Source organism: Prunus avium, chromosome 1 (genome assembly GCF_965620075.1).
Source record: "Prunus avium chromosome 1, drPruAviu1.hap1.1, whole genome shotgun sequence".
Taxonomy (NCBI): domain Eukaryota; kingdom Viridiplantae; phylum Streptophyta; class Magnoliopsida; order Rosales; family Rosaceae; genus Prunus; species Prunus avium.
This window is the reverse complement of record NC_142284.1, coordinates 14,440,402-14,466,001: the sequence shown is the minus strand read 5'-3', so window position 1 is coordinate 14,466,001 and position 25,600 is coordinate 14,440,402. Positions and strand designations below refer to the sequence as shown.

General features: G+C 37.5%; 4 protein-coding genes, 2 long non-coding RNA genes and 1 pseudogene across 13 annotated transcripts; 4 read left to right on the top strand and 3 right to left on the bottom strand.

Annotated features, from left to right (window-relative positions):
* The first annotated feature begins 1,735 nt into the window (after nt 1-1,735).
* On the top strand, nt 1,736-5,092 carry LOC148297391 (uncharacterized). The gene has a single exon (XM_088246948.1). It carries the CDS (start codon nt 1,824-1,826, stop codon nt 3,630-3,632), a length of 1,809 nt encoding a protein of 602 aa, XP_088103074.1. The 5' UTR covers nt 1,736-1,823; the 3' UTR covers nt 3,633-5,092.
* LOC110744303 (uncharacterized) lies at nt 4,193-7,113 on the bottom strand (annotated as a pseudogene). The gene is made up of 8 exons (XR_015832893.1): nt 6,919-7,113; nt 6,758-6,820; nt 6,443-6,534; nt 6,201-6,300; nt 5,325-5,369; nt 4,931-5,248; nt 4,743-4,845; nt 4,193-4,389 (listed from the first exon to the last, which is right to left on the bottom strand). The product of XR_015832893.1 is annotated as an uncharacterized LOC110744303 (transcript).
* A 5,517-nt stretch (nt 7,114-12,630) lies between these two features.
* LOC148297390 (uncharacterized) lies at nt 12,631-13,889 on the top strand. Its single transcript, XR_015832894.1, has 2 exons — nt 12,631-13,005; nt 13,642-13,889. It is a non-coding gene; the product is annotated as an uncharacterized LOC148297390 (long non-coding RNA).
* A 1,852-nt stretch (nt 13,890-15,741) lies between these two features.
* Nucleotides 15,742-17,608, top strand: LOC110744280 (putative xyloglucan galactosyltransferase GT14). The gene has a single exon (XM_021944252.2). The coding sequence runs from the start codon at nt 15,958-15,960 to the stop codon at nt 17,449-17,451; it is 1,494 nt and encodes a 497-aa protein (XP_021799944.1). The 5' UTR covers nt 15,742-15,957; the 3' UTR covers nt 17,452-17,608.
* Nucleotides 17,609-18,086: 478 nt separating this feature from the next.
* LOC110744347 (uncharacterized) lies at nt 18,087-18,949 on the bottom strand. Its single transcript, XR_002524624.2, has 2 exons — nt 18,850-18,949; nt 18,087-18,614 (listed from the first exon to the last, which is right to left on the bottom strand). It is a non-coding gene; the product is annotated as an uncharacterized LOC110744347 (long non-coding RNA).
* A 381-nt stretch (nt 18,950-19,330) lies between these two features.
* Nucleotides 19,331-22,361, top strand: LOC110744266 (uncharacterized). Of its 2 annotated transcripts, XR_015832892.1 has the most exons (2): nt 19,331-21,489; nt 22,145-22,361. XR_015832892.1 is itself a non-coding variant. In XM_021944234.2 (1 exon), exon 1 carries the CDS (start codon nt 19,589-19,591, stop codon nt 21,395-21,397), a length of 1,809 nt encoding a protein of 602 aa, XP_021799926.2. In that variant the 5' UTR covers nt 19,333-19,588; the 3' UTR covers nt 21,398-21,595. The 2 variants fall into 2 exon arrangements, 1 of the variants encoding a protein (XP_021799926.2); XM_021944234.2 differs by lacking the exon at nt 22,145-22,361 and having other exon boundaries at nt 19,333-21,595.
* Nucleotides 21,704-25,015, bottom strand: LOC110744351 (uncharacterized). Of its 6 annotated transcripts, none has more exons than XM_088246951.1 (5): nt 23,419-25,015; nt 23,005-23,067; nt 22,720-22,783; nt 22,487-22,555; nt 21,704-22,023 (listed from the first exon to the last, which is right to left on the bottom strand). In XM_088246951.1, exon 1 carries the CDS (start codon nt 24,932-24,934, stop codon nt 24,557-24,559), a length of 378 nt encoding a protein of 125 aa, XP_088103077.1. In that variant the 5' UTR covers nt 24,935-25,015; the 3' UTR covers nt 21,704-22,023; nt 22,487-22,555; nt 22,720-22,783; nt 23,005-23,067; nt 23,419-24,556. The 6 variants fall into 6 exon arrangements, with proteins under 6 accessions (XP_088103077.1, XP_088103081.1, XP_088103075.1 ...); XM_088246955.1 differs by having other exon boundaries at nt 22,463-22,555; nt 23,463-25,015; XM_088246949.1 differs by having other exon boundaries at nt 23,463-25,015.
* Between the last annotated feature and the right edge of the window lie 585 nt (nt 25,016-25,600).

The window sequence follows — 25,600 nt, the reverse complement described above, 5'->3', positions numbered from 1 at the left end:
ACACTCTTTGGCCGTGATTTTGCTCGGCCTCTGCCTCGGCCTATAATCGTGGCCGAGATGATCATGCCTTAGCATTTTTCCTTAGTTTTCAGGAAGGCCAAACACCCTGGCGAAACGCTGCGTTTTGGCTTCTCGAGAAAGTGACAAGGCCGAGAAGAGGGGCTCCTTCGGCCAATTCGTGGCCGTGATTTATTAGGCACAAACAAATAGGGATGGTGGTGTTGGAATTCATCATGATGTTCCTCCCTCTTAGCCCTATAAATAGAGAAGTCTTCAAGCTTCATAAAACACCCCAAGGGGGGAGCTCTCAAACACTTTTCTAGAGCTCCCTTCCCTTCTTTCCCTCAAATTCTCTTAGTTTCCTTTCAAGATGTCAATAGTTATAACAAAATGATTTTACTAAATTTTCCTTCAAGTTTTCAAGTTCTACTTTAATTTTATTTGTAATGTACATTCTTTCTTAAGTATTCAAGTTTAATTAGTTTCCAAGTTTCAATTATGGTTTTTGTTCTTATTCATTATGCTTATAAGTTAATATGCTAGTTTGAATGATTGATCACCATTTAGGCTTGCATGTTAGCTATCTTGGTTTGAATTAAGAGTAGACACCATGCTTTAATTCGAATTGACCTATGAATAGGAAGAGTATGTATGGACATTCAACAACAGGGATTAGATACATGCTTGGTTGTTTAAATTGTTCTTCTATGCTTAATGGGTTCCTAATGCTTAATTTTAGGTTAGACAACAAATGATCAAATTAGGGAATTAGGAACACAAGGTTAGGACCAAACACCATGACTTAATCATACTTTAGCTAGAATCAATCCGTTAATCTAATTGAACTTGGAAACTTATCTGCTTGAGTTATTTTCTTTTCTTTCTTTCTTGTTTTATTTATTTTCTTTCTTGTTTTTTTCTGTTTTGTGTAGGAAAACTAAATTGGATTATTCAATCACCAATCCCTGTGGAATCAACCTTGCACTTACATATGCTATACTACCGAACGGCTCGTGCACTTGCGAGTATCACAAGTTGAGGATGCAACTGAATCCATTTTGGTGCAGCTAAATCGACGCAATAATAATTTTAAGATCAAAGCCTCATATGCTGCACACTCCTCACAGGGTTTTGTATCAATCAACTTTTTCTATTTCGCAAACATTCAATTTTCTAAAGATGATGCTGGGTTAGGGTCAGGAAAAGTTTTCATTTTTACTTTCTGAAGATATATATATATATATGTGTGTGTGTGTGTGTGTGTGGTTGATGTGGCATTTACAATTGAGTCCTTACAATTGGTTGTAAGGAGAAGCTCCTTCTCAATTTTAAGGACTTGAGTGAAGGGGGAGAGTTTGACCCACTTTTTCACCGTGGCGCACCTTATATGCAAATTTCATAATATAATTTAGAATACCACTTTGTCAAAAATAAAACATAAAAATAGATGCCCAACCAACAGTAGGCAAAAATGGATGAACCAACGGAAAATGATCGTTCTTCCCTAAAATTGAAGTAACTAAACCCTCTCACTTACTCTTCTTGTGGCGGCAGTAGCTTTTCTGGTGGTAGTGGTAGCAACGGCAGCTTGTTTTGTTTAGGGTTAGGTGTTGGGGTTTTTGTATTTGTGGGCTTTTGTTGTTTTGGGCCTCCTATTTTGGTATTTTAGGTTGAGTTCTGTTTTGTTATGTTTGAGCCCTTGTTTTTCTTTTTGTCAGTTTTTTCGTATTTGGGTTAAGTTGTATCTTTGTTTTGGCAATGAAATTTCGTTCATTTCGACCAAAAAAATCGTGAATTGCTTGCTCTGCCTTAGGAGCTGGTCGATGATGACGAAAATTATGGCCAAAAGAGCTCAAGGGCTCACGGTTCTCCAAAAGGGTAATCCTTCTTCTCTCTATTCTCTGTTTGGGCTCGTCTTTTGCAGAAGCCAGTTTTGCTCTTGTGCTGTCAATCGTTGTCATACTGTTAGTGTTAAGGAAAACATTGATTTGGAGGATTTGGTAAAAACGCGTTGTAAATCTGGTAATCTTGGGTTAGATGAAGCACTGGGTCACTTCGATTCCGTAATTCAAATGAAACCCATTCCCTCGATTTCGGCTATTAATCATTTGTTTGGGGCAGTCTCCAAGATGAATCAGTGTTCCACTGTAGTTTCTATGTATAAACAGATGCTGGCTTGTGTTGGCTTACACCTTGAAGTCTATACACTGAATGTTGTTATCAATTGCTTGTGCCGTATGAATCGGGTGGACTTGGGTTTCTCTGTTTTAGCAACTATCCTTAAACATGGTCTTCAGCCCGATGCTTATACTTTGAATGCTTTGCTTCATGGGGTTTGCAAGTATAGGTCGCTCTCTGAGGCAATGGAGTTACTCCGGAAAATAGAAGAGAAAGGATTAGCATGCAGTGAAATCACTTACGCTACTATAATTAATGGGTTGTGCAGAGCTGGGAAAACATGTATGGCGCTTGAGATACTCGAGCAAATGTATGAAGATGGAACGTTTAAGCCTGACCCTCAATGCTATAATCCAATCATTGACCGCTTATGCAAAGAAAGAAGAATAGATGAGGCGCTGACCCTATTTCGAGATATGATCAACAAAAGTGTTGCGCCAAATATCATCAGTTACACTTCATTAATTTATGGATTATGCAACATGGGTCTTTGGACACGAGCACTTGCTCTGTTTGAAAAAATGAAAAACAAAGGCATAAAGCCTAATGTTTTCACTTTTACTTCCTTAATTTCTGCAGCATGCAAGTCTGGTAAGTGGGAAGAAGCTGTGCTGCTATTTAGAAACATGATTGATTGTGGAGCCTTCCCTAATATTGTTACATTCAATTCTGTGTTGGATGCTTTGTGCAAGGAAGGGAAGACGGCAGAGGCACTTAACCTTGTGGAAGAAATGTTCCGTAGAGGTGTAAAGCCTAATGTCGTCACATACAGCTCCTTAATTAATAGCCTCTGCCATTCCGCGCAATGGAAAGAAGCCACAAGGTTGTTTAATAGAATGCTGGATGAAGGAATTGCACCAGATGTTGTAACCTTTACCACTGTAATACATGCTCTTTGCAAGGAGAGACGGACCGAGGAAGCGCTCTCCGTGTTGGAGCTAATGTCCCAAAGAGGTATGAGGATTAACGTTGTCACTTACAGCTCTCTAATTTATGGCATGTGCCGTACGGATCAATGGGCTGAAGCCACAAGGTTGTTTGATGAAATGGTAGTTCAGGGAGTCTTACCTAATATCATAACTTTGAGAATACTTTTGGATGCTCTCTTCCAAGGAGGGATGCCAGAAGAGGCTCATAAAGTAGTTGTGGCCAAAGTTAAATATGGCATGGAGCTGAGCAAAATAACTTTCAGTATGCTAATTGATGGTTATTGTTTTCATGGCAAAATGGATAAGGCAAAGAAGGTCATTGATTTAATGGTGATAAAAGATCATGTCCTGGACATTGCTTCTTGCTATAAAGCCTTGGTCAACGGCTATATGCAAGCTAAAAGGATAGGTGAAGCTTCGAGGCTCGTTGAGGAAATGATCGAACAAGGGGTGATGCCTGATGTGGAAACCCTAAAAGCTTTGAGAGGTTTGCGTCCTAAAAGGCATGTTGTATCTGCAAAATAGTTCCCCATGAGACCGCGAGAACTAGTTACAATCCTGTTAAATCTTTTTAACTGCTAATCATTTCATTGCATTCTAAACTTGTATGACCAAGCAATATTAGTGAAATGAAGTGGTTTCAAACAAGTATAGGATCCTTGGTGCTGAAAAATACATTCAATATTCTTAATCTCACCGATGGATCCATAAACAAGAACAGGATCCTTTTCACAGGTACTAACTCTCCCATGAACTTTCAACCACATCCAAATCTTTACACTGCTCTTAGTTCATAGTGTAAGTTCAAGAATGAAGAGATATCAAGAATTTTCAATACCTATATTCAATGAATATTGCAACACAACAAATTCAGCATCAATAATAAAAGAAACATGAACGATGAACCCGTAAATAAAAAATCAACTAAATATAAATAATTAAAGAAAAACTTCTATTTTGGGACTGAAAAAGTAAGAATTTGCATTACATCCTTCTTGTCTGCATATAGACATAGTAAATCAAAAGAAAAATAAAAGAGGTTTAGAGAAGATAAATTATCTAATGACCAAATATTCTCTACATCCTTCTTGTCTGCATATAGCCTAACAACTGTAACATTTGATTCTTCATATGGGAGGTAAGTGGCCAAATTGGTGGCCACAGGGGAGGAGATTGAAAAAGAGAAATAAAAAAATAAGGATAATGTTTGATCCACATGAATTCCATGCCTACTTAAATGAAAGCTTCCACACCTCTCGGACATTAGAAGAACCATCTGTAACTTCAGCGACCATGCAGAAAGGAATTCCAATAAAACTTATTTCAAATTTCTTATTTAAGCATCTGTAAAGATAGCACTCTGAGACAAGGATGGTGATGTGGACTCTATAAGAAGAGAGGCCTACTTCCAAAAACAATAATGTATAGATATAAATTATTTGACAACAGTCAATAACCACATTGTCACATATATTTAACAAAGGAACCATGAATATTTTAATTACAATGACAAAGGAACCATTCCCCTAAACCCAATCCCATGAACCAAAGGAATAGGGTAGAAAACAAATAAGAGACTACTTCTGTGGCGAGATAGATTCTAAGTAGTTTTCTAGATAATTCAGACTAGCTTACCATCTTTCTCCACAATAGATAGGAACCTTCGAGTTCCCCCACCTACTCCAAAATAATGCTTCTTGGCAGCCATGTATACTACTCCATGAGAAGGAATTATGCACTGTAAATTAAACATTATCAGACCTACAGCAGCTGCAAGTTCACAGTTCTGAATCATAAATAACGACAAACTAAATAAGAAATACCTTCTTTATGAGTTCATAAAGATGTGGGAGAGCAGAGATTGAGTAAACTGTCTCTGCCATTAAAATAATATCATAGTGAGCATCTAGACCTTTCCCTGTACTAACATTAAGATCCTTCTCAATGTTTTGTGGATAGGGAAGAAGCTAATGTATTTCACGCCAGTCGCCAGCAAAAAAACGAATTTCCGTCCCCACATCACACTTTGTAACTTGCAGTGCTGGGCCTTGGAAGCTTGGAACATTTGAATTTACATTAGATATGGTGAGACACTGCAGGACCTCCGCATTGAAGTCCTGGAAATGAATGGCAGCTGCACCCTGAAGCAACAATGAAGAATCTTAAGAAATCTAATCTATGAAACCAAATATACGAGCTTAAGAAACAAAAACTCACCTCAAGGCAAGCAAAGATACCAGGAAGTCCATGACTGCAACCAAGCTGAAAATTCATGACAGGAAACACAGTAAGGCATAGTGAGAAATGGGAGAAGGAGATAAAAGACAGTGGCCTCAATTTCGAGGCCAACGAGGAAATCACTCATAAGAGATAATCACTTGTAATTGTGATATATGAGTTATATGCTGATTATTGATCAATGACAATGTAGCTTCTTGAATGACTTGTGAAGGTGCACCAAGTAACACCTAATTAAATGATGTGTCTGCAGATGTGAAGAGATATATTCATTCAAATGAAGGGATGTAACTTCTTCAGAAGTTATATGTTAGAGCCCATAACAAAGACTCCAACTAAGCATAACTTCCATCTAATCCAGCAGAACATGGTGTTATCTCTAACAAAGGTTAAAGTGTTCAGGCTATTTGTCATTAAACCATTTGGTAATGTATCACGAAGAGATTGCAGTTCATTCAAGTTAACATTCTTTACTTAATTGAATGTTCCAAGCAAATAAGAGCACCAAAAGGTTGACCTAGCCATCTGTTGATAACAATTAAAAGGCACCTAGAGATTTCAAGAGTTCCCCTCTACGATGTGTGAAAATGAAATTAATGGAGTAATACTTTGTGAGGAAACCCTACAATCTGAATGAAGTAGGCAGGAATGCGACCAGAAGCCAAACTAGTTTCACTTTGTAAGGGCTTGAGGTAAAGAAGCGTATGTCCCATTTCACAAAAGCACCTTTACAAATAAAAGTCAACTTATTTACACTTGAACATTAGACTACCACACAAAGTAACATGAAGAATGTTAACATGTGTACGCATTATGGGTCAGTATACATTCACCTGAAAATATTAGGATGCCCACCTCTAAAACTCTCTTACCGGTAAACGATAAATGTCCATTTTGAACTTCAGAGCTAAGAGCTTTAACTAGATCAAGAGAACCTTCCCATAGCTTTAATCCCCTGCACCCGAAAAGCAAAAGACATACCATCACCATTTGGTGCAGCAGCATTTCATAAATAAGATAAACATTTGTAATGCAGAATATTACAAACTAAATTTAGTGTCATTTTTAATTATTGAGTCACTATTAACAAAGCAAACAAAAGATAGGAAGAACTCTATACACCTTCATATTTCCCTGGAACTAAATCGGAGTTGGATAGCGTGAAAACCTCTTGAGTACTAACGCGGCCCTACAATCAAAACACACATGAACTCTAAGTCCCATTTACACTCAGATTAAGCTTAATTTGATAGATTATCATAACTTTCTACTCAAAGGGGCAACTTTTTTTTTTTCCTTAAAAGGAAAGTACATAGAGATAACAATGAAATTTTATATTCGTTTATACAGCTCTTCTTTACTATGCTCCATTTTCTGGGAAACCAAACAGAAATGAAAAAGAAAGGAGTGACCTTGAGCAAAGTAAGTCCACCCAACTCCACTGGCTCCACAGTGTACTTCACAGAGGGCAAAATCTATTCCACATTAAAATCAATCAATTGTTCAGTATCATCTCTCGAAACTTATGTAGGCGTGTGCTTGAGTTTGCAAAATACACCAATTAATTAAATACCTCGGAGGGCAACACTTCGACCCAAGGAGGCGGAGGGGGAAGAGGGGGCTCTGATTGTTCAAGAAATCCTGACCCTGATGATGAAAACAGCCGAAACGGTTCGAAACTTGGTTTCTGAGAAAAGCGAGAAAATTTATTCAGTGTTGGGAAAGAGAAGGCAATCCATAAGGCGAAAGAAAGAGTGCACAACTCATCTCAGACTCCATTGCTGTCTGCTCTCTACTTTGCTGAGTGATTGAAGTCTGCCCCTCAGCTTTTGGGGTTTTGGGTTAAAAGGTTTGTTTTTTTGGGGTTTTATAGGTCCATCAGATTTGTGAAATTATCACCTTTGATCCTTTATATATTTTTGTGACATTATTGATCCTTTATGTTGCATCTCACACATAAATTTATTCCCTTCCGTAAGATTCTGTTAAAAATTTCTGACATGGCACAGAACCAATGAGAAAATGTCAAGTGAATCTAATAAATAAAATACAATTTTAGTAAAATACCCTTTCCTAGAGCTAGTCATATTACAAAACCCTATTACAGGAAAACAATTTTTTTTTTTTTTTGTGTGTTTGATTAAATTAAGGAGAAGGAACAGATGTTGGGTATGGATCGATTCAATGTTGCGGCGGGAGGACTAGAAAGAGAGAGGGCGAGTATGAGGAAAACTTGGGTTTGGCAGGGTTTTTTTTTTTTGGGTTAGTTTTTTCTAATTTTATTTTTTTTATACATTTGATTTTAATTTTTTTAATAATTTATAAATAAAGGAATATTTTATTAATTTTTCAGTCTATGTGGATGTCATATCAGCTTAAAACAGGAATCCTATTTTGCCACATCATCAGTTAACAGAATTTTTAAAGGTTTACTTGACGAGGAGGGTGTAGTTTGAAAGGTTCCGTTTAAGTTTGTGTACTAGTCAAACCGGTCAATAAACTTTGGGTATAAGTTTGTAATGACCCCCATAGTTTGGGGGGTTTACTATAGTTAATCCAAACAAATAATTCCACAATATAGTTTAAGGTAAGCACAAACACATCCAAGTCTACAGCTAGAAAACCAATCACACATATAAATATGGAGTTGGAATAAGGAATGTTTGTACATAAGTTGTAACATGGTTTTAGGAATTAGGGTAACTTTTCAATTATTATATTATATATATTTATTAATTAAAATAAATACAACACTTATTCGTTCGGATTCAGGGATGGGGATAACAATACCATCCCCGGTTCATACCCTATCAGGTATTTTTAAAATCGGGAATCCCTTACCCTTGTTCCTCCCCCCCCCCAAAAAAAAAAACGTAGATAAGATGAACTTGGAAGATTAGATAGTTAGGATCATGCCTATAAAAAAAATTAGATTAACTGCAAAAGATGAATATATGTGATAACATTTAGTTCAAATTAGGTACATCTACAATTTTTGGAAACTCTCAAAAGACAAATATATGACTCTTTTATTTGGAGATTGTGAGACTTTTTATTGCTGGGGTGCCTGACTTATAGGCCTAGCCAAGCTGAACAAGTCAAAGCCCAAACCAACTTGATTGGGCTTGGAGGATATATTTGGGTATTAAATATCTAATATCTCCTCATTTTAAAGGTTATATCTTCTTTGTTTTCTTCCGTTGATAAAATTTTAGAGATAATCTTGATAAATTTTTCAGTGCAATGATTGCATTATCACATGGGGTTATTAATCTACGTATTATAATATGAGTGAACGATGAGGTTGATATATCATAAACTTAGATATAATATTAATAAATAACTATACGTATTATAATATGAGTGAATTAATAACACCACACCGTCGCACCGTCTCACTTACTATTTTTAAACATTTGTCCATGGATGTAGGCTCAAATGCTCTATGTTTTTATATTTTTTATACGACTTTTTATTTATTCAACAACTCAACAAATTTTCTTATAATGGGCTGAAATAAACTAGCTTAATTTGTCCAACATAATCAATGATATGGTCAAATAAAAGTTTGCTAATATTGTATTTTTATTTTCCCCGCTCATCTCAAAGAAAAGAATAAAAACTGTTGACTGGAAAAGTTTGTGGAACACTAGCACAATCACAGGCGCTAAAGTGGGAGGGGGGCTCATGGTTTGCCTACCACGTCATGCTCTCATTTAATAGGTTTGCCATCCAAAGCATTACTCTAGTCTTGCCTTAATTACTGTCACGGCGTTGCTCCGTAGATCACATCGCATACAGACAATTGGCGGGTTCCCTGTCAAGTGTCGGCACACAATGACAACGGTAGCTGCGACTTGTCATAAATCTTCAAACTTTCAATCATCGAGGAATGCTATTCACAATCGCTCAAAAGCGATTGTCAAAGGACTTGCTATACACGTGTACACGTTCTCATGCCTTCCCAAAAAAAAATGATTTTTTCTCTTTCTTCTCTCGGTTGCCTCCCTCTCTCTCTCCCTTTCTGTTTTTAATTAGTTTTTTTCTCTCTCTCTCTCCCTCTTTTTTCTCTCCGCCTGTCTCCATCTCTTTTTCCATCGCTCTCCCTCTTCTTCTCTCTGTTGCCTCCCTCCTCCTGCTTCTTCTATTCTCTCTCTCCCTCTCTTCTTCTCTCCGCCTGTCTCCATCTCCCTTCTTTCTTTTTTTTCCATCGCTCTCCCTCTCTTCTCTCCTCCTCCTGCTTCTTCTACTTCTTATTTTCTTTTTCCCCTCCGTCTTCTTCTCCGTGTCTGTCTCCATCGATGGGTTGTAAAAACCCAAACTTTTTGTAACACAAAAACAAAAACCCCAAGCTTTAAAAACCCAAACTTCTTCCTCTCTGTGTCTGTCTTCCCCCAAATCACAGTTCTCTCCCTCAGATTTCTTAACTTTCTTCTCCTTTTTTGTGTTCATTTGATGGGTAATGATTAAATCAACAGGAGAGAAACGCAGCAATTGTGGGAATCAGAAACACAAAAACTCAAGGAGAGAAACCCAGAAATTTGCAGCGTCATAGAGAAAAGGAGAGAAACACAGAAATTTTTTTGGAGAAACGAAGGGAAAAAACAAGACTAATAGGAAGAAGGAGAGAGAAAAGGAAGACTATAATTTTTTTGTGTTTAGTTGTTGTCTGGGCTTAGCCCCCGTTTGTTAAGAAGTAGAAGAAGCAGGAGGAGGGAGGCAACAGAGAGAAGAAGAGGGAGAGCGATGGAAAAAGAGATGGAGACAGGCGGAGAGAAAAAAGAGGGAGAGAGAGAGAGAAAAACTAATTAAAAACATAAAGGGAGAGAGAGAGAGGGAGGCAACCGAGAGAAGAAAGAGAAAAAATCATTTTTTTTTTGGGAAGGCATGAGAACGTGTACACGTGTATAGCAAGTCCTTTGACAATCGCTTTTGAGCGATTGTGAATAGCATTCCTCTTCAATCATCTCCCACATTTCTTTGCACAATTTTGTTTTCCCCAAAACATACATGCCCCTTTTTGTTTTCCCCGTCTTCTATTTGTTTCCCTTTCATTTTCAGACTCAATTAATACCTCTCTTCCACTCTCTCATATTACAAACAGGAAATATAATATCCCAGGATTAATTGACCCAAAAAAAATAAAGGCTCTAAGTATTACAGCAAACAAACAACAAAAGAAGTACAAAAAGTTGTCTTTAATCAAACCAACAAAATAAGATAATTGCATTTTCTCCCTTAAAAAAAAATACATGTGCACTTTGGTGGAGAAATGCAGGGAAAGGAAGAAGAGAAAAACAACTGGAAAGAGGAAAGGGGGGCCCTGGGGGAAAAAACCTTGCCTGCACCGGGGATAGGACTGTAGTCCTATCCCCCTCCAATCGCAGCCCGCCACATGTCCAACTTTGTCAGAAAATGGACAAGTGGAGGGCTGCGATTGGAGGGGGATAGGACTGCGGTGCAGGCAAGTGTTTCTCCATGGGGGGAGGACGTTGCAAAGAAAGGAGATACAAAAAAAAAATTGCAGGAGTCAAGTTTCATTGGGATAAGTTTTCTGTTAGTTCAATTAGGGTTTTTTTTATTATAAAATTGTTCTCTTTTTAAAAATATTTTTAAACCATTTTAATTGTATAATTTGTATATAATTAACTTTATCGTTTTATTTTATTCGATCATTTAAAAATATATTTTTTATTTTGTAAGCTATTGAAGTCCTTCACTGCAAGTGAAACTGCGTTTCAGTTCAATAACTGCCCAAAAAGTTGAATAAATTGAACTATTGAATTGAATTGTTAAACAACCATTGCGGATGTCTTAACAACAACAACAACAATAATAATAATATCATTTGTTTGTAGATATTTCTTTTTAGAGTTCAAATTAGAGTTACCATTAACACAAATTTAAAACATTTTCACCTAGAGCAAGAGGCAACAGTGCATTTTTCTTTTTGCACGTAGTGGCGTATTCATGATTTTTACATCATGGGGTCGTGGTGTAAAAATTTCGATTTTTTTAAATGAAAAAAAATAAAAAAATGAACCAAAAAAAAACTGATGTGTCAAACTTTCCCACAGCCTTATTGATTTCATTTTCAAAGGCACCAAGTTGCATGTGAAAGTCTGGTATAAATACATTCCAGCAGAAGAAAACATAACACTTTGTATTCATTTCCTTTGTTAACATCAATAATTTAGCAATAGTTATTGTCAACACACAAAAAACAGTGGAACTATTATCTTCATAACTGTTTGCCCTAAAATTCAATAAACAGTAGGACTTCATATGCTCCTGAAAAAACATATGCATGACGTCCTCCTATCTCTTCCCCAAAATCCTACAAAGCAATATAGAAGAAAACAAAACAAAATGAAAGCTAGGGTTTGAATCACAACATATAATTTCTGAAGAATTAAATTTTTTATTTATATAATGAGGTTGGAGGAAGTTTTTATGGAGTTTCCCAGGATGGCGGTTATGGGATTGATCGAATGAAGCTTTCATATTCTAACCCTTTTAATAAAAAAAAGACATGGCTCAAAACGGCGTCATTTTAGTCATGTCATAAAAGAAATTGAATGCACCTGGACCAAAACAACTTCTTTTTGGCCAAGAGCTTAAAAAAAATAATTTAAAAAATAAATAAATAAAAGACCACGCCAACGCAAGGTCCTTTAGGTCTTTCGTCGAACCAACTAACCATAGGGTGTGCGCCTTGGGGTCGCAGACCAACTAACCATAGGGTCGCCTGAGGACCTCCACCACCAACTTTTCGGCTGTCATGGGGTCGCTTGACCCTTCTAGTCCCTCTGTGTTTCCGCCATTGTTTACACTCGAGATCTATAACTTTATCATGGATCTAATTTGGATGAATTCATAGTAAGTCCAGAGACCACATTTGCTATTGTGCGGCCTTCTTAGTAAACTACCCGTTCGAATGTCCGGTTCTCTAATATCTCTTGTATAAAAATATAAAAATATTTTTTTCTAAATATAATTAAATGTTATTGTAGTAGTATTTTTTTTTTCTCAATATTAAAATATATTTCAAGTTCCAACGTCTGCTCCTTTGTTGAAAGAGACATTTTCAATTACTATCGGTTTGTTTTTATAATTTTTTTTTTTAATGCAAGAGAGTTGTGATAATAACAATTCTTGGTCTGGAAACAACATCTTCTTTCATAATAAAAGGGAAAAAAATAAAAAAACATTTTCAGCAATTTATATGCAGCTCACGATCTCACAAGGAGTTTATTAACCCAACCTAACCCTTTAGTACCAGTTAGACATGGCAAAATCCCATACGACACGATAACACGACACGAATTCGCACGAAAAATTCAGTATTCGGGTTGGAGTTATCGTGTCGTGTTGCTATCGTGTTGACCCGTTAGCCACCCGTTAAGCTAACGGGTCGTTTCGGTGTCCATTCGCGAATACACGAACCAACCCGTTAAGAGGGGGTAATTTTGTAATTTTCTATTTTTTTTAAAAAAAACCCTAGCATCTCTTTCTCTTCATTCATTCAGCCGCTTTCTTTTCTTTCTCTGCTCTGCAATTTTCTTTCTTTCTCTCTCAAGTTCTCATCTTCTCCTTCTTCTTGCGATCTCTCCTCTCTATGTCTTTGAAGATCTTTTCTGCTGTTAAATCCTATCTTAAGGTATGAATGTTTTTCTTAATTGATTCGGTAAATTTATTTGATTTTCAATATGGAAATTATATATTTATGTGGACTTTGGAAATTATATATTGATGTACTGGACATGTTTGATTTTTCTTAATTTACTCTGCTGTCAATTAGAGATATAGAGGCTTCTGACTTGGTATTTGCTGGAGACACAGAGTGCACGGGAGGAGAGAGAGAGAGAGAGAGAGAGAGAAACATTAACAAATGTTCAGATTATTCCCATTCATTGGAGTTGGACGCCTCCCTGGCCCTCCATAATTCATGGTGTTTTTGCTCTTCACATTTCTTCTTTGTCTGGGGCCTTGCTTTTCCCCTTGCTCTGGCCCTCCATATATATATATATATATATGTTTAATGTTGCAGTTTCAAACCAACAATAAAGCATGAAGAAGAATCAACCTTGTATTTTGATTTAGTGTTACAGTTTCAAACAATTTGATCTTTGTATGGTTTTGGGTTGTATTAATATTATTTATTTTTATGTATAGAATTGATATTAAAAGCAATATTAGAGAAGAATTTTTATGTGCAGTTCACAACAATTTCTGTGAGTTTGGAATTTTCATACTAACTGCTGTCTAACAATTTCTGTGTTTTTTTTTCTTCCAGGAAAATTGCAATGGTGAAATGTTGAAGTTTGGATCATGTTAATGGATTTTTTGGTGTGCAGATCTTCATGGATTACTTCATATTTGTTTTTCCTTTTCCTTTTGTTATGATGGATCATATTCACGGATGTTGATGTTGAAGTTTGGATTAAATTCAAGAATATTAGCTTTTGTTGGAATGATTTTGATTTTTTGGGCATGTAAAAATATAGGTTTATTAAATTTTTATTAAAAAGTTTATTTTCTTAACGGGTGAAACGGGTCGTGTCGTGTGATTCGCGAATTAGAGCGGGTCGTGTTCGTGTTTGATATTTCTCACCCGTTTTCTTATCGTGTCGTGTCGTGTCAACCCGTTAAAAAAAACGGGTTGACACGAAAACGACACGAATACTGATAACACGACACGAATGCCATGTCTACCAGCTTCATTAAAGAGAAGGTACTTACGTGCATGAGTTTTATTTTATTTTAATTTTGATCAAATAGAAATGTTATTAGATAAATTTCAACGGTACAATCAAAGATATCAACAAAACAAGATACCAATTTCAAGAAGACAACAAACTAACATGCTAAAAGCAAAACTAACGCAGACAAAAGCTGCACTAAAACTACTAACTCACACATCACCACAATTTACCATAAGCCCAAATAAAGTCTACAAACCCAACATAACCAAAATCCCAAAACAATTTATGAGCCTAAACGAACTCTGCAACCCCCACAGAAGAAGCGCCTTCGCCGCCACACCCACCACCGCATCTAGAAAAAAGTTGATTTCCAGCGATTTACTACGTGCATGAGTTTTATGAATGCACCTAGATCTTCTTATTTATTTTGTGTGTATTTTTTATTTTTATTTTTGTGTTTTGTATTATGAATGGAACTTTATTGCCATATGCAAGAGATCTTATCCTTGTCTTCCCATTCTGACGTTAATAACTGGTCACTGCAAATCCAAATGATGTAATGTGTTTGAAATTCCAAAGTGTCTTAAAATATACCTATAGGGGCTGAATAGGTTATACTCATTTATTCGATCACATTATAAATAAATAGGTTCTAAAGGTATCGGGGAATAGACCGAGCTCTGTGTATTGAAAAGTACATGCATCGATGCAACTCCTTCAATCTTATTTTCAATCAATAAACACAAGGCAATTTTGTCGACGAGGAAACCCCAAAATGGTAAAAGCATGTTAACGAGAAAAGGATTACAAGTGAAAGACTTACCTAAACTTCTTCATTAATCACTGGAAATTGAGTTTACAGACTTGTGAAACCTTCCAAAATTACAAAAACTTATCGGACCTCACAACAATGACTTCAGATCGTCGCAACCAGTGTTTGGGTGTTGCAAGGATCAGAGGAGGCTTTTGCTTTTGCTTTTTTGCTTTTGTTTTTGTTATGTTTTCTTTTTGCCTAACAAACAAGGCTTTCACTAATCCATTCTAACAAGTAATGAATATTTTGCAACCCATGCCGGTTTTTAAAAATGCATGATTTAGTTCACCAAAAAAAAAAATTTGCATGATTTATAATCCGTATGGGGATGCTTAAGTTACGTAGAAAACATTTTTGTTTATAAGTGCAAAAAAAAAATTATTTTTATTTTTTAAGAGAAGTGATGATATTAAAAAACATAAGAATTACATACCAAATTATTCTGAATGATATCAGGAATGTCCTCCTATCATTCAAAATTCAGATACCTAATTAGATAATAGTATAAACCGAACTAGTCCATGAGGTACCGAATTGGCTTCTTTAAAAACAAAACAAACCGAAGCACTAGGATGTGCATCAAATTTTTTACTAACAATTTAACTGCTTTTATAATTCATAAATAATTTTAAAATTTTCTGCTAAAAACACTTTTCCTTGCTAAAGATACTGCCAAACATGCCCTTAGCCAGTGTCGGTGTCCCGAAGTTTTACGTGTAACACCTGTACTTTAATCACCCGACAAACTATTGGACGTGCCTCCCTCGGTAAAAACTTTTCAAATTATTTTTCTTGTTGCAGATATCCAAAAGCAAAAGCAATTCTCATTTCATTTGTCATCTTCCGACAACCAACACTAGCAAGCCTATGATTTTCTCTAAAGTTAATTTTGTACTTGAATTTGCCACACTGGACCTATTAATTCTCCTTCACATTATTAATGCTGTGGGGTTTCTCTTTTATTTTCTTTCCTTTTTTCCTTTTCCACAAACAAAGCTTTTCCTGTCTTTCTCCTTCACTCACTGTCTCTATCTTCTGCTCTGAGACTTGAGTAGCTGGAGATCTTGGTTGGCTCAGCAGAGCAAGCCCAACAATGGAGAAACTGCTCCCTGCAAAGTGCTCTCAAGAACTCTGGTTTGGCATTCTCATCTCCTTTGCTTTGTGCTTTATATTGCTTTCCTTTGATTATTCAACCTTTTTTAGTGTCAACAATGGGGTCAATCTTTTGGTCAACACACAACAAGTTGACCCAATTGGTATTTTGAAGAACCAAACCCTTTCAATTACAGACCAACCCAGCACAGAATCATGCTCTGGTCGTTTTGTTTATATGCATGATGATCTTCCTGAAAAATTCAACCATGACTTGCTCGAGAACTGTAAATATCTTACTAGGGGGACTGATAAGCCCAATTTGTGTCCTTACTTTGAGAATTTTGGATTTGGTCCTGAAATTGAGAACAATGAAGGGGTTTTGGCCAATGAGAGTTGGTTTTCCACAAACCAGTTCTTGTTGGAGTTCATATTCCACAACAAAATGAAGCATTATGAGTGTTTGACAAAAAACTCCACTCTGGCTTCAGCCATTTATGTCCCATTCTATGCTGGCCTTGATGCCAGCCTCCATCTGTGGGATTCTAACCTCACGGTCAGAGACTCTTCGGCGAAAGAGCTTGTCGATTGGCTCTCGAGAAAACCCGAATGGAAGAAAATGTGGGGGAGAGACCATTTCTTGGTTGCTGGGAGGATTTCTTGGGATTTCAGGAGGCAAACAGATGATGTTTCCGATTGGGGTAGTAAACTGAGGTGGTTGCCTGAGTCTATGAACATGAGTATGTTATCAGTTGAAGGAAGCTCATGGAAAAATGACTATGCTATACCATACCCTACAAATTTTCATCCTTCAAAGGACATTGAATTGGTTCAATGGCAGAACAGAATGAGAAAGCTAGAAAGGCCTTACTTGTTCACTTTTGCTGGGGCACCAAGGCCTGACCAGCAGAGTTCGATTCGGGGCAAAATTATAGATCAGTGCCTAGCTTCAAGCACTTGCAAGTTAATAGATTGTAGTTCTGGTGGGAACATTGATTGTGACAACCCGGCTAGTGTAATGAGGGTGTTTCAGAGCTCAGTTTATTGCTTGCAGCCTGGAGGTGATTCATACACCAGGAGATCAGCTTTTGATTCTATTTTGGCTGGTTGTATACCAGTTTTTTTTCATCCGGGTACCGCTTATTCTCAGTACTTGTGGCATTTGCCAAAGAATCATAGCAGCTACTCTGTGTTTATTCCAGTGAGGGAGGCAAAAGATGTGCCAGCCAGCATTGAGGAAATCTTGCTTGGCATTTCAGAGGATAAGGAATTTGCCCTGAGAGAGGAGGTTATAAGGCTAATTCCAAACCTCGTTTATGCAGATCCCAGGTCAAGATTAGAGACCGCAGACGCATTCGATTTAGCTGTGAAGGGAATTCTTGAGAGGATAGAGGATGTTAGGGAGGTGATTAGGGAGGGGAAGGATCCTAGTATTGGTTTTGCTGATGAGGATAGTTACAAGTACACATTTCCTCAAACACAAGAACAAACTTGATTGAATTCAATTATTTCTGTTTAGAAAACAAAAGGAGATAGAAGAAGAGGTGCAGATCTGCAATTGCTATTTGGGTGTAAAAACTATATGAGACAGAACATTGTACTTGTTTAGCGTAAATTATAAACTAAAGTTGTGATGTCCTTGTGTTTTTAAATTTTTTTGTCAACCCCTCTCTCTTCGTCTCTCTCTCTCTCTCTGCCAGTCTCGAACCCGAGAAATTATGGGTTTTGGCTTGGAGCACACAAATCCAATAGGCTACTGGAGACCAGCCTTGTGTTCTTAAACATTTATTTATTTATTTAACTTTGCAATTGTTAAACTTTGGTTGATTTGGATTCCACTATAAGTTAGTGTGAAATTAGGGTGGGCATAAAAACTATTGAACCGGAAAGTCGAACCAAATCGAGTTAACCAAAAAAGTGAAAATCAGACTGAAAATCAAATTGGACAGGTTTAAACTTGTACCAATTCCAGTTCTATGCCACAAAAAACCAGACCTAACTGAACTAGATCGACTATATTTATTTATTTTATTTTTTAACCCACAAAAAAACTTGGACCAAATCAAACCGAACCGGACAAAATCGGTTATGATTTGGTAACAAAAATCAAACCGAACCCACAAAAATAGATGCACATATATGAAATCCATTCTAACACCGCCTCCATCCCCTTGCTCGTCCGTAGGTAACAAAAATCAGCAAAAGAAATTGATAGCAAAACCAAATTAATGGACACTTAGCCAACACCCAACACCCACGGTCACAAATAAAACAAGACCCACAGTGGCTGAGACAAATCAAAGACCAAATAAAGTTCATTGCAACAAAAGAAATATACAAAGCACTCCGTCATCTCTAAATTTGCAAGTGATTTCATCAATTCTACGAACAATATGAAGACAACAAAAAGTTATCATAGAAGGACATCCGAAATAGTCAAGTGTGTGAAGCAAGGACATCCAAAAAGTTATTATAAAACACTTACAGGTGAGTAAGCTTCCTTATGGGAACTCCTGCCTTTGTTTGGATGGACCATAGGCCTGATGCTAGGAAGCAAGAAACTAGAATAGTGTGCTATCGGTCCGGGCCTGGTGGGGCACTATACTTGATTTGACACTCTTCATTCAAAGCAATTTGGTCGTCGCCTGGGTTTGGAAGCTAACACGCCGAAATAGTTATTATGTATATTTATCAATAAAACTAGAGTGTGAAAAGTGCAGATTCAAATAAACCAAAGGATTCTTTGCCAATCACCCATAAAAATCATCCAGAATACCCAAAAACTGTGAAATGCAATCCCTAAATCCCATTGATCCAATCAAGAACAAGTAGGTGTCGATGAAGATGAAAACATATCTTAATTCTAATTATATGTTTATTTACACGGACCTACCATTGGCATTCACTCGAAAATCCTTGTGGATGTGGGATTGCAGATAGTCTTGGGAGGAAGGGGCTGGGGAAGACGATGATTGCCTTCCCCTTTTTTTTTTTTTTTTTTTCTTCAGTTTTGTAGTTTTAACAATTTAATTATTTTAAACTTTAAAAAAAATAAAAATTTAATTAAACAGTGAGTTACGTGCCTAACATGTGACATTTAGACAGAAAATTGAATGAAATTACATGAAAACTAACGGTAGGGGCTAAATTGACCATTTAAAATAATCTAATGGCTAAATTGGCTGAAAATATTTTCGAGGGTGGACATTTCGACAGTCAAAATAGTCCAAGGGGGTTTTCGGCCATTTACCCTAAACAAAAATAGACACTTGCGTGTTTTCTTTTTTTCAAAACACTCCAAGTATAACGACGTCGTTTCACTTTAAGTTTTTATTTTAAACACTTCAATCGAAACGACGTCGTTTCATTACAATAAACCTAAAAAAACAACACGCCAGTCGTCTTCCTCGCAGAGCCGCAGCCAATTTGCAGACTCGCAAAATTTCTTCCGGTTCAGAGTGTACAGATCTGGCGCGCCTTGCTCCGCCTCTCTCCGCCTCGCTCCGCCTTGCAACGCCTCCTCACGCCTTCCCCGCGCTAAACGTGCAACTCGCAAAACTTTTGGCAATGAAATTTCGTTCAGTTCGACCAAAAAAATCGTGAATTGCTTGCTCTGCCTTAGGAGCTGGTCGATGATGACGAAAATTATGGCCAAAATAGCTCAAGGGCTCACGCTTCTCCAAAAGGGTAATCCTTCTTCTCTCTATTCTGTGTTTGGGCTCGTCTTTTTAAGAAGCCAGTTTTGCTCTTTTTCTGTCAATCGTTGTCATACTGTTAGTGTTAAGGAAACCATTGATTTGGAGGATTTGGTAAAAACGCGTTGTAAATCTGGTAATCTTGGGTTAGATGAAGCACTGGGTCACTTCGATTCCGTAATTCAAATGAAACCCATTCCCTCGATTTGGGCTATTAATCATTTGTTTGGGGCAGTCTCCAAGATGAATCAGTGTTCCACTGTAGTTTCTATGTATAAACAGATGCTGGCTTGTGTTGGCTTACACCCGGAAGTCGTTACACTGAGTGTTGTTATCAATTGCTTGTGCCGTATGAATCGGGTGGACTTGGGTTTCTCTGTTTTAGCAACTATCCTTAAACATGGTCTTCAGCCCGATGCTTATACTTTGAACGCTTTGCTTCATGGGATTTGCAAGTACAGGTCGCTCTCTGAGGCAATGGAGTTGCTCCGGAAAATAGAAGAGAAAGGATTAGCATGCAGTGAAATCACTTACGCTACTATAATTAATGGGTTGTGCAGAGCTGGGAAAACATGTATGGCGCTTGAGATACTCGAGCAAATGTATGAAGATGGAAGGTTTAAGCCTAACCCTGAATGCTATAATCCAATCATTGACCGCTTATGCAAAGAAAGAAGAATAGATGAGGCGCTGACCCTATTTCGAGATATGATCAACAAAAGTGTTGCGCCAAATATCATCAGTTACACTTCATTAATTTATGGATTATGCAACATGGGTCTTTGGACACGAGCACTTGCTCTGTTTGAAAAAATGAAAAACAAAGGCATAAAGCCTAATGTTTTCACTTTTACTTCCTTAATTTCTGCAGCATGCAAGTCTGGTAAGTGGGAAGAAGCTGTGCGGCTATTTAGAAACATGATTGATTGTGGAGCCTTGCCTAATGTTGTTACATTCACTTCTGTGTTGGATGCTTTGTGCAAGGAAGGGAAGACGGCAGAGGCACTAAAACTTGTGGAAGAAATGTTCCTTAGAGGTGTAAAGCCTGATGTCGTCACCTACAGCTCCTTAATTAATAGCCTCTGCCATTCCGCGCAATGGAAAGAAGCCACAAGGTTGTTTAATAGAATGCTGGATGAAGGAATTGCACCAGATGTTGTAACCTTTACCACTGTAATACATGCTCTTTGCAAGGAGAGACGGACCGAGGAAGCGCTCTCCGTGTTAGAGCTAATGTCCCAAAGAGGTATGAGGCTTAACATTTTCACTTACAACTCTCTAATTTATGGCATGTGCCGTACAGATCAATGGGCTGAAGCCACAAGGTTGTTTGATGAAATGGTAGTTCAGGGAGTCTTACCTGATATCATAACTTTGACAATACTTTTGGATGCTGTCTTCCAAGGAGGGATGCCAGAAGAGGCTCATAAAGTAGTTGAGGCCAAAGTTAAATATGGCATGGAGCTGAGCAAAATAACTTTCAGTATGCTAATTGATGGTTATTGTTTTCGTGGCAAAATGGATAAGGCAAAGAAGGTCATTGATTTAATGGTGACAAAAGATCGTGTCCCTGATATTGCTTCTTGCTATAAAGCCTTGGTCAACGGCTGTATGCAAGCTAAAAGGATAGGTGAAGCTTTGAGGCTCGTTGAGGAAATGATTGAACAAGGGGTGATGCCTGATTTGGAAACCCTAAAAGCTTTGAGAGGTTTGCGTCCTAAAAGGCATGTTGTATCTGCAGAATAGTTCCCCATGAGACCGCTAGAAGTCATTGGATTCTAAACTTGTAAGACCAAGCAATATAGGATCCCTAAACAAGAACAGGATCCTTTTCACAGGTACTAACTCTCCCATGAACTTTCAACCGCATCCAAATCTTTACACTGCTCTTAGTTCATGGTGTAAGTTCAAGAATGAAGAGATATCAAGAATTTTCAATACCTATATTCAATGAAAATTGCAACACAACAAATTCAGCATCAATAATAAAAGAAACATGAACGATGAACCCGTAAATAAAAAATCAACTAAAAATAAATAATTAAAGAAAACGTAAGAATTTGCATTACATAGGACACAGTAAATCAAAAGAAAAATAAAAGAGGTTTAGAGAAGAGAAATTATCTAATGACCAAATATTCTCTACATCCTTCTTGTCTGCGAATAGACTAACAACTGTAACATTTGATTCTTCCTTTGGTAAGTGGCCAAATTGGTGGCCACAGGGGAGGAGATTGAAAAAGAGAAATAAAAAATAAGGATAGTGTTTGATCCACATGAATTCCATGCCTACTTAAACGAAAGCTTCCATACCTCTCGGCCATTAGAAGAACCATCTGCAACTTCAGCGACCACGCTAGAAGCCAGGAACCCTGCAGAAAGGAATTCCAATAAAAATTGTTATATGCTGATTATTGATCAATGACGATGTAGCTTCATGAATGACTTGTGAAGGTACAACAATTAACACCTAATTAAATTATGTGTCTGCAGATGTGAAGAGATCTATTCATTCAAATGAAGGGATGTAACTTCTTCAGAAGTCATGTTAAAAAGACTCCAACTAAACATTTGTTAATGTATCACGAAGAGATTGCAGTTCATTCAAGTTAACATTCTTTACTTTATTGAATGTTCCAAGCTAGGATATAAGAGCCCCAAAAAGTTGACCTAGCCATCTGTTAGTAAGCAGGAATGCGACCAGATGTAAGGACTTTGAGGTAAACAAGTGTATGTCTCATTTCACTTACCACGCAAAGTAACATGAAGAATGTTAACATGTGTATATGCATTATGGGGCAGTATACGTACACCTCAAAATATTAGGATGCCCACCTCTAAAACTCGTTCACCGGTAAACGATAAATGTCCATCTTGAACTTCAGAGCTAAGAGCTTTAACCCCCTGCACCCGAAAAGCAAAAGACATACCATCACCATTTGGCGCAACAGCCTTTCACAAATAAGATAAACATTTGTAATGCAGAATATTGCAAACTCAATCTAGTGGTCATTTTTAATTATTGAATCACTATTAACAAAGCAAAAAAAAGATAGGAAGAATACAACTTCATATTTCCCAGGAACTAAATTGGAGTTGGATAGCGTGAAAACCTCGAGTACTAACGCGGTCCTACAATCAAAACACACGTGAACTCTCAGTCCCATTTACACTCAGATTAAGCTTAATTTGATAGATTATCAAAACCTTCTACTCAATGGGGCAACTTTTTTTTTCCTTAAAAGGAAAGTACATAGAGATAACAATGAAATTTTATATTCGTTTATATAGCTCTTCTTTACTTTGCTCCATTTTCTGGGAAACCAAACAGAAATGAAAAAGAAAGAAGTCACCTTGAGCAAAGTAAGTCCACCCAACCCCACTGGCTCCACAGTGTACTTCACAGAGGGCAAAATCTATTCCACATTAAAATCAATCAATTATTCAGTATCATATATCTCGAAACTTATGTAAGCGTGTGCTTGAATTTGCAAAATACACCAATTAATTAAAGGGAGTTTCACTAAAACACCCAAAATGGGGGTTGAAATTATAAAAAAACCCAACACCCAAAACACTTTATAAACACACCCAAAACCCATCATTACACACACACAAGACCCATTTATAAACACACCCAAAAAATATACAATTGTTGATTTTGGGGTTGCTTTTGGGTGTGTTTCTATGTTTAAATAGTGCGTGGGTTTTTTTATAAATACATGTCTAGAATTGGGTTTATTTATAATAATCTATTAATTAAATACCTCGGAGGGCACACAAGGCGAAAGAAGGAGGTCTCAAAACTCACCTCAGACTCCATTGTTGTCTGCTCTCTACTTTGCTGAGTGATTGAAGTCTGCCCTTCAGCTTTTGCGGTTTTGGGTTTAAGGTATTTTTATGGATTAACTACATTTTAGTCCCTAGAGATTTAGGGTCATTATCGAAATGGGCCCCAAGATTTCAATTTCATCAATTTCACACCCGACGTATCCAAATATGACCAATTTAGCCCGTCCGTTTGATTGACCGTCTGGTCAAACGTTAAATGTTGATGTATCAACTGTGGGACCCGCCACAGACCTTGAAAACCCATTCCAACTAGTCCACATGATGGAAAGAAAAAAAAAACTTAAACAAAAAAAAAAAAAAAAATTCCCCAGCTCTAGCAACCCTTTCTCTCCATCTCCCATCCTCCCTTCGTCGACCCTCCACAGACCCCCCCTCCTCCAATCAATCCCAGGCCCTTCCCAACCCAAAATACAATCAAACATCCAAAACAAAATCAACCTCACAATCAGAACCAAATAACTCACTAGCCCTATTAGTTGTTGCTCCAAATCCATAATTACCCGAACCTAAAAAACCTAATTTGTCCAATCCAATGCAATTGAGCCACAAAAGGAGAGAAATAAAGGGAAGAGGGTGGGGATGACGAAGAGAGGGGGAGAGGGAGGAAGAGAAAGAGAGAAATAGAGAGTGGGTCTAGGTAATTCTGAGTTTTTTGGAGGTGGGTTTGGGATTTGTAGTCAGTGAAGTGGTGAACAGTGTATTTTTTTAAAATTTTTTTGATTTTTTTTTTCTCTGATTTACTGGGAAAGTTTACTCTTTGGATTTAAAATTCTTGAGAATACTAGTAATTTTGTTCTTGAGTTTTTCTGAAACTTTTTGGTGGATGAGGGCGGTAAATGGCCTTCTTAAAACTGCCCATGGTGTCCCTCCTGGTGTTGCCACATTCCACCACATTATTACCGCCTCAATTGGCAACCATGAAACTTGAAGCTATGAAGAGCTTGGTTGGTGTTTTGAGGTCAATCGGAGAGTAAGAATATATAGTCTTGAACTAGGAGGTCTTCCCATGGTAAATGGCCTTTTGACTGCTGATAAGCATTTCAGAAAAATGATTTACCGCCCATAGACCACTCTGTTGCAGGTTTCCTTGACCCACCTGAAGCTCTTCCTGAGAGAGCCTTTGAGCTTGCCTTCCACAGTATAAACCTTATAGCTAGCGACCCTCTTCTTTCTCAGCAGCTCCGGATCATTAAAGCTCCAGCTTTTCGAAGCATACCCATTTGTGGACTTGCCCTTCTTGAACCTATCGCCATAGTTGCCCATCTGGGTTTGGGTCGGCGACTGCACCGAAGACGCAGAGGACGCACTGTAACACCTGAGATCTTGCATTCCATTGATGCCGCCGAAGGAAGTGGGCCCCGAGCCATTGCCGTAGTAGCTCTCTATCTGCATCATTCCATTCCCGCATGATTTGGATCTGAAATCATCCATAGCTGCTTTCACTGAGAACTTACGGAAATCTGAGTTCACTGTCGCTGAAGCTCCAGTCAATTGGTCAAATGAGAGCTTCTTGGGGATCGTGGCATTTCTGCCGATCAATTGCTTATTTAATAATATTTTGGTTTTTGGGTTTGAAAAAATATATATTTTAAAAATAAATTATTCTTTAATTTTATTTCAGAAATGCCCTTCACTTGGACAAGTTGGAATGGATTGTCAGGGTCTGTGGGTGGTCCCACAGTTGGCACATCAACATTTAATGTTTGACCAAATGGTCAATCTAACGGACAGGGTGAATTGGTCATATTTGGATACGTTGAGTATGAAATTGAAATCTCGGAGCTCATTTCGAAACTGACCATAAACCTCTAGGGACTAAAGTGTAGTTAATCTTATTTTTATTTTCAAGTACTACTGTTGTGTGGATTTCAGCTGCACCAAAATGGATTCAGTTGCATCCTCAACTTGTGATACTCGCAAGTGCACGAGCCGTTCGGTAGTATAGCGTATGTAAGTGCGAGGTCGATCCCACGAGGATTGGTGATTGAATGATCCAATTCAGTTTCCCTACACAAAATAGAAATGAAAAAGAAAGGAAATAAATAAAACAAGGAAGAAAGAAAATAACTAACTCAAGCAGATAAGTTCCCAAGTTCA

Bases quoted from the DNA above. Each gene is read 5' to 3' on its own strand.
- LOC148297391 (XM_088246948.1), top strand. From the start codon at position 1,824: ATGATGACGAAAATTATGGCCAAAAGAGCTCAAGGGCTCACGGTTCTC.
- LOC110744280 (XM_021944252.2), top strand. From the start codon at position 15,958: ATGGAGAAACTGCTCCCTGCAAAGTGCTCTCAAGAACTCTGGTTTGGC.
- LOC110744266 (XM_021944234.2), top strand. From the start codon at position 19,589: ATGATGACGAAAATTATGGCCAAAATAGCTCAAGGGCTCACGCTTCTC.
- LOC110744351 (XM_088246951.1), bottom strand. From the start codon at position 24,934: ATGGATGATTTCAGATCCAAATCATGCGGGAATGGAATGATGCAGATA.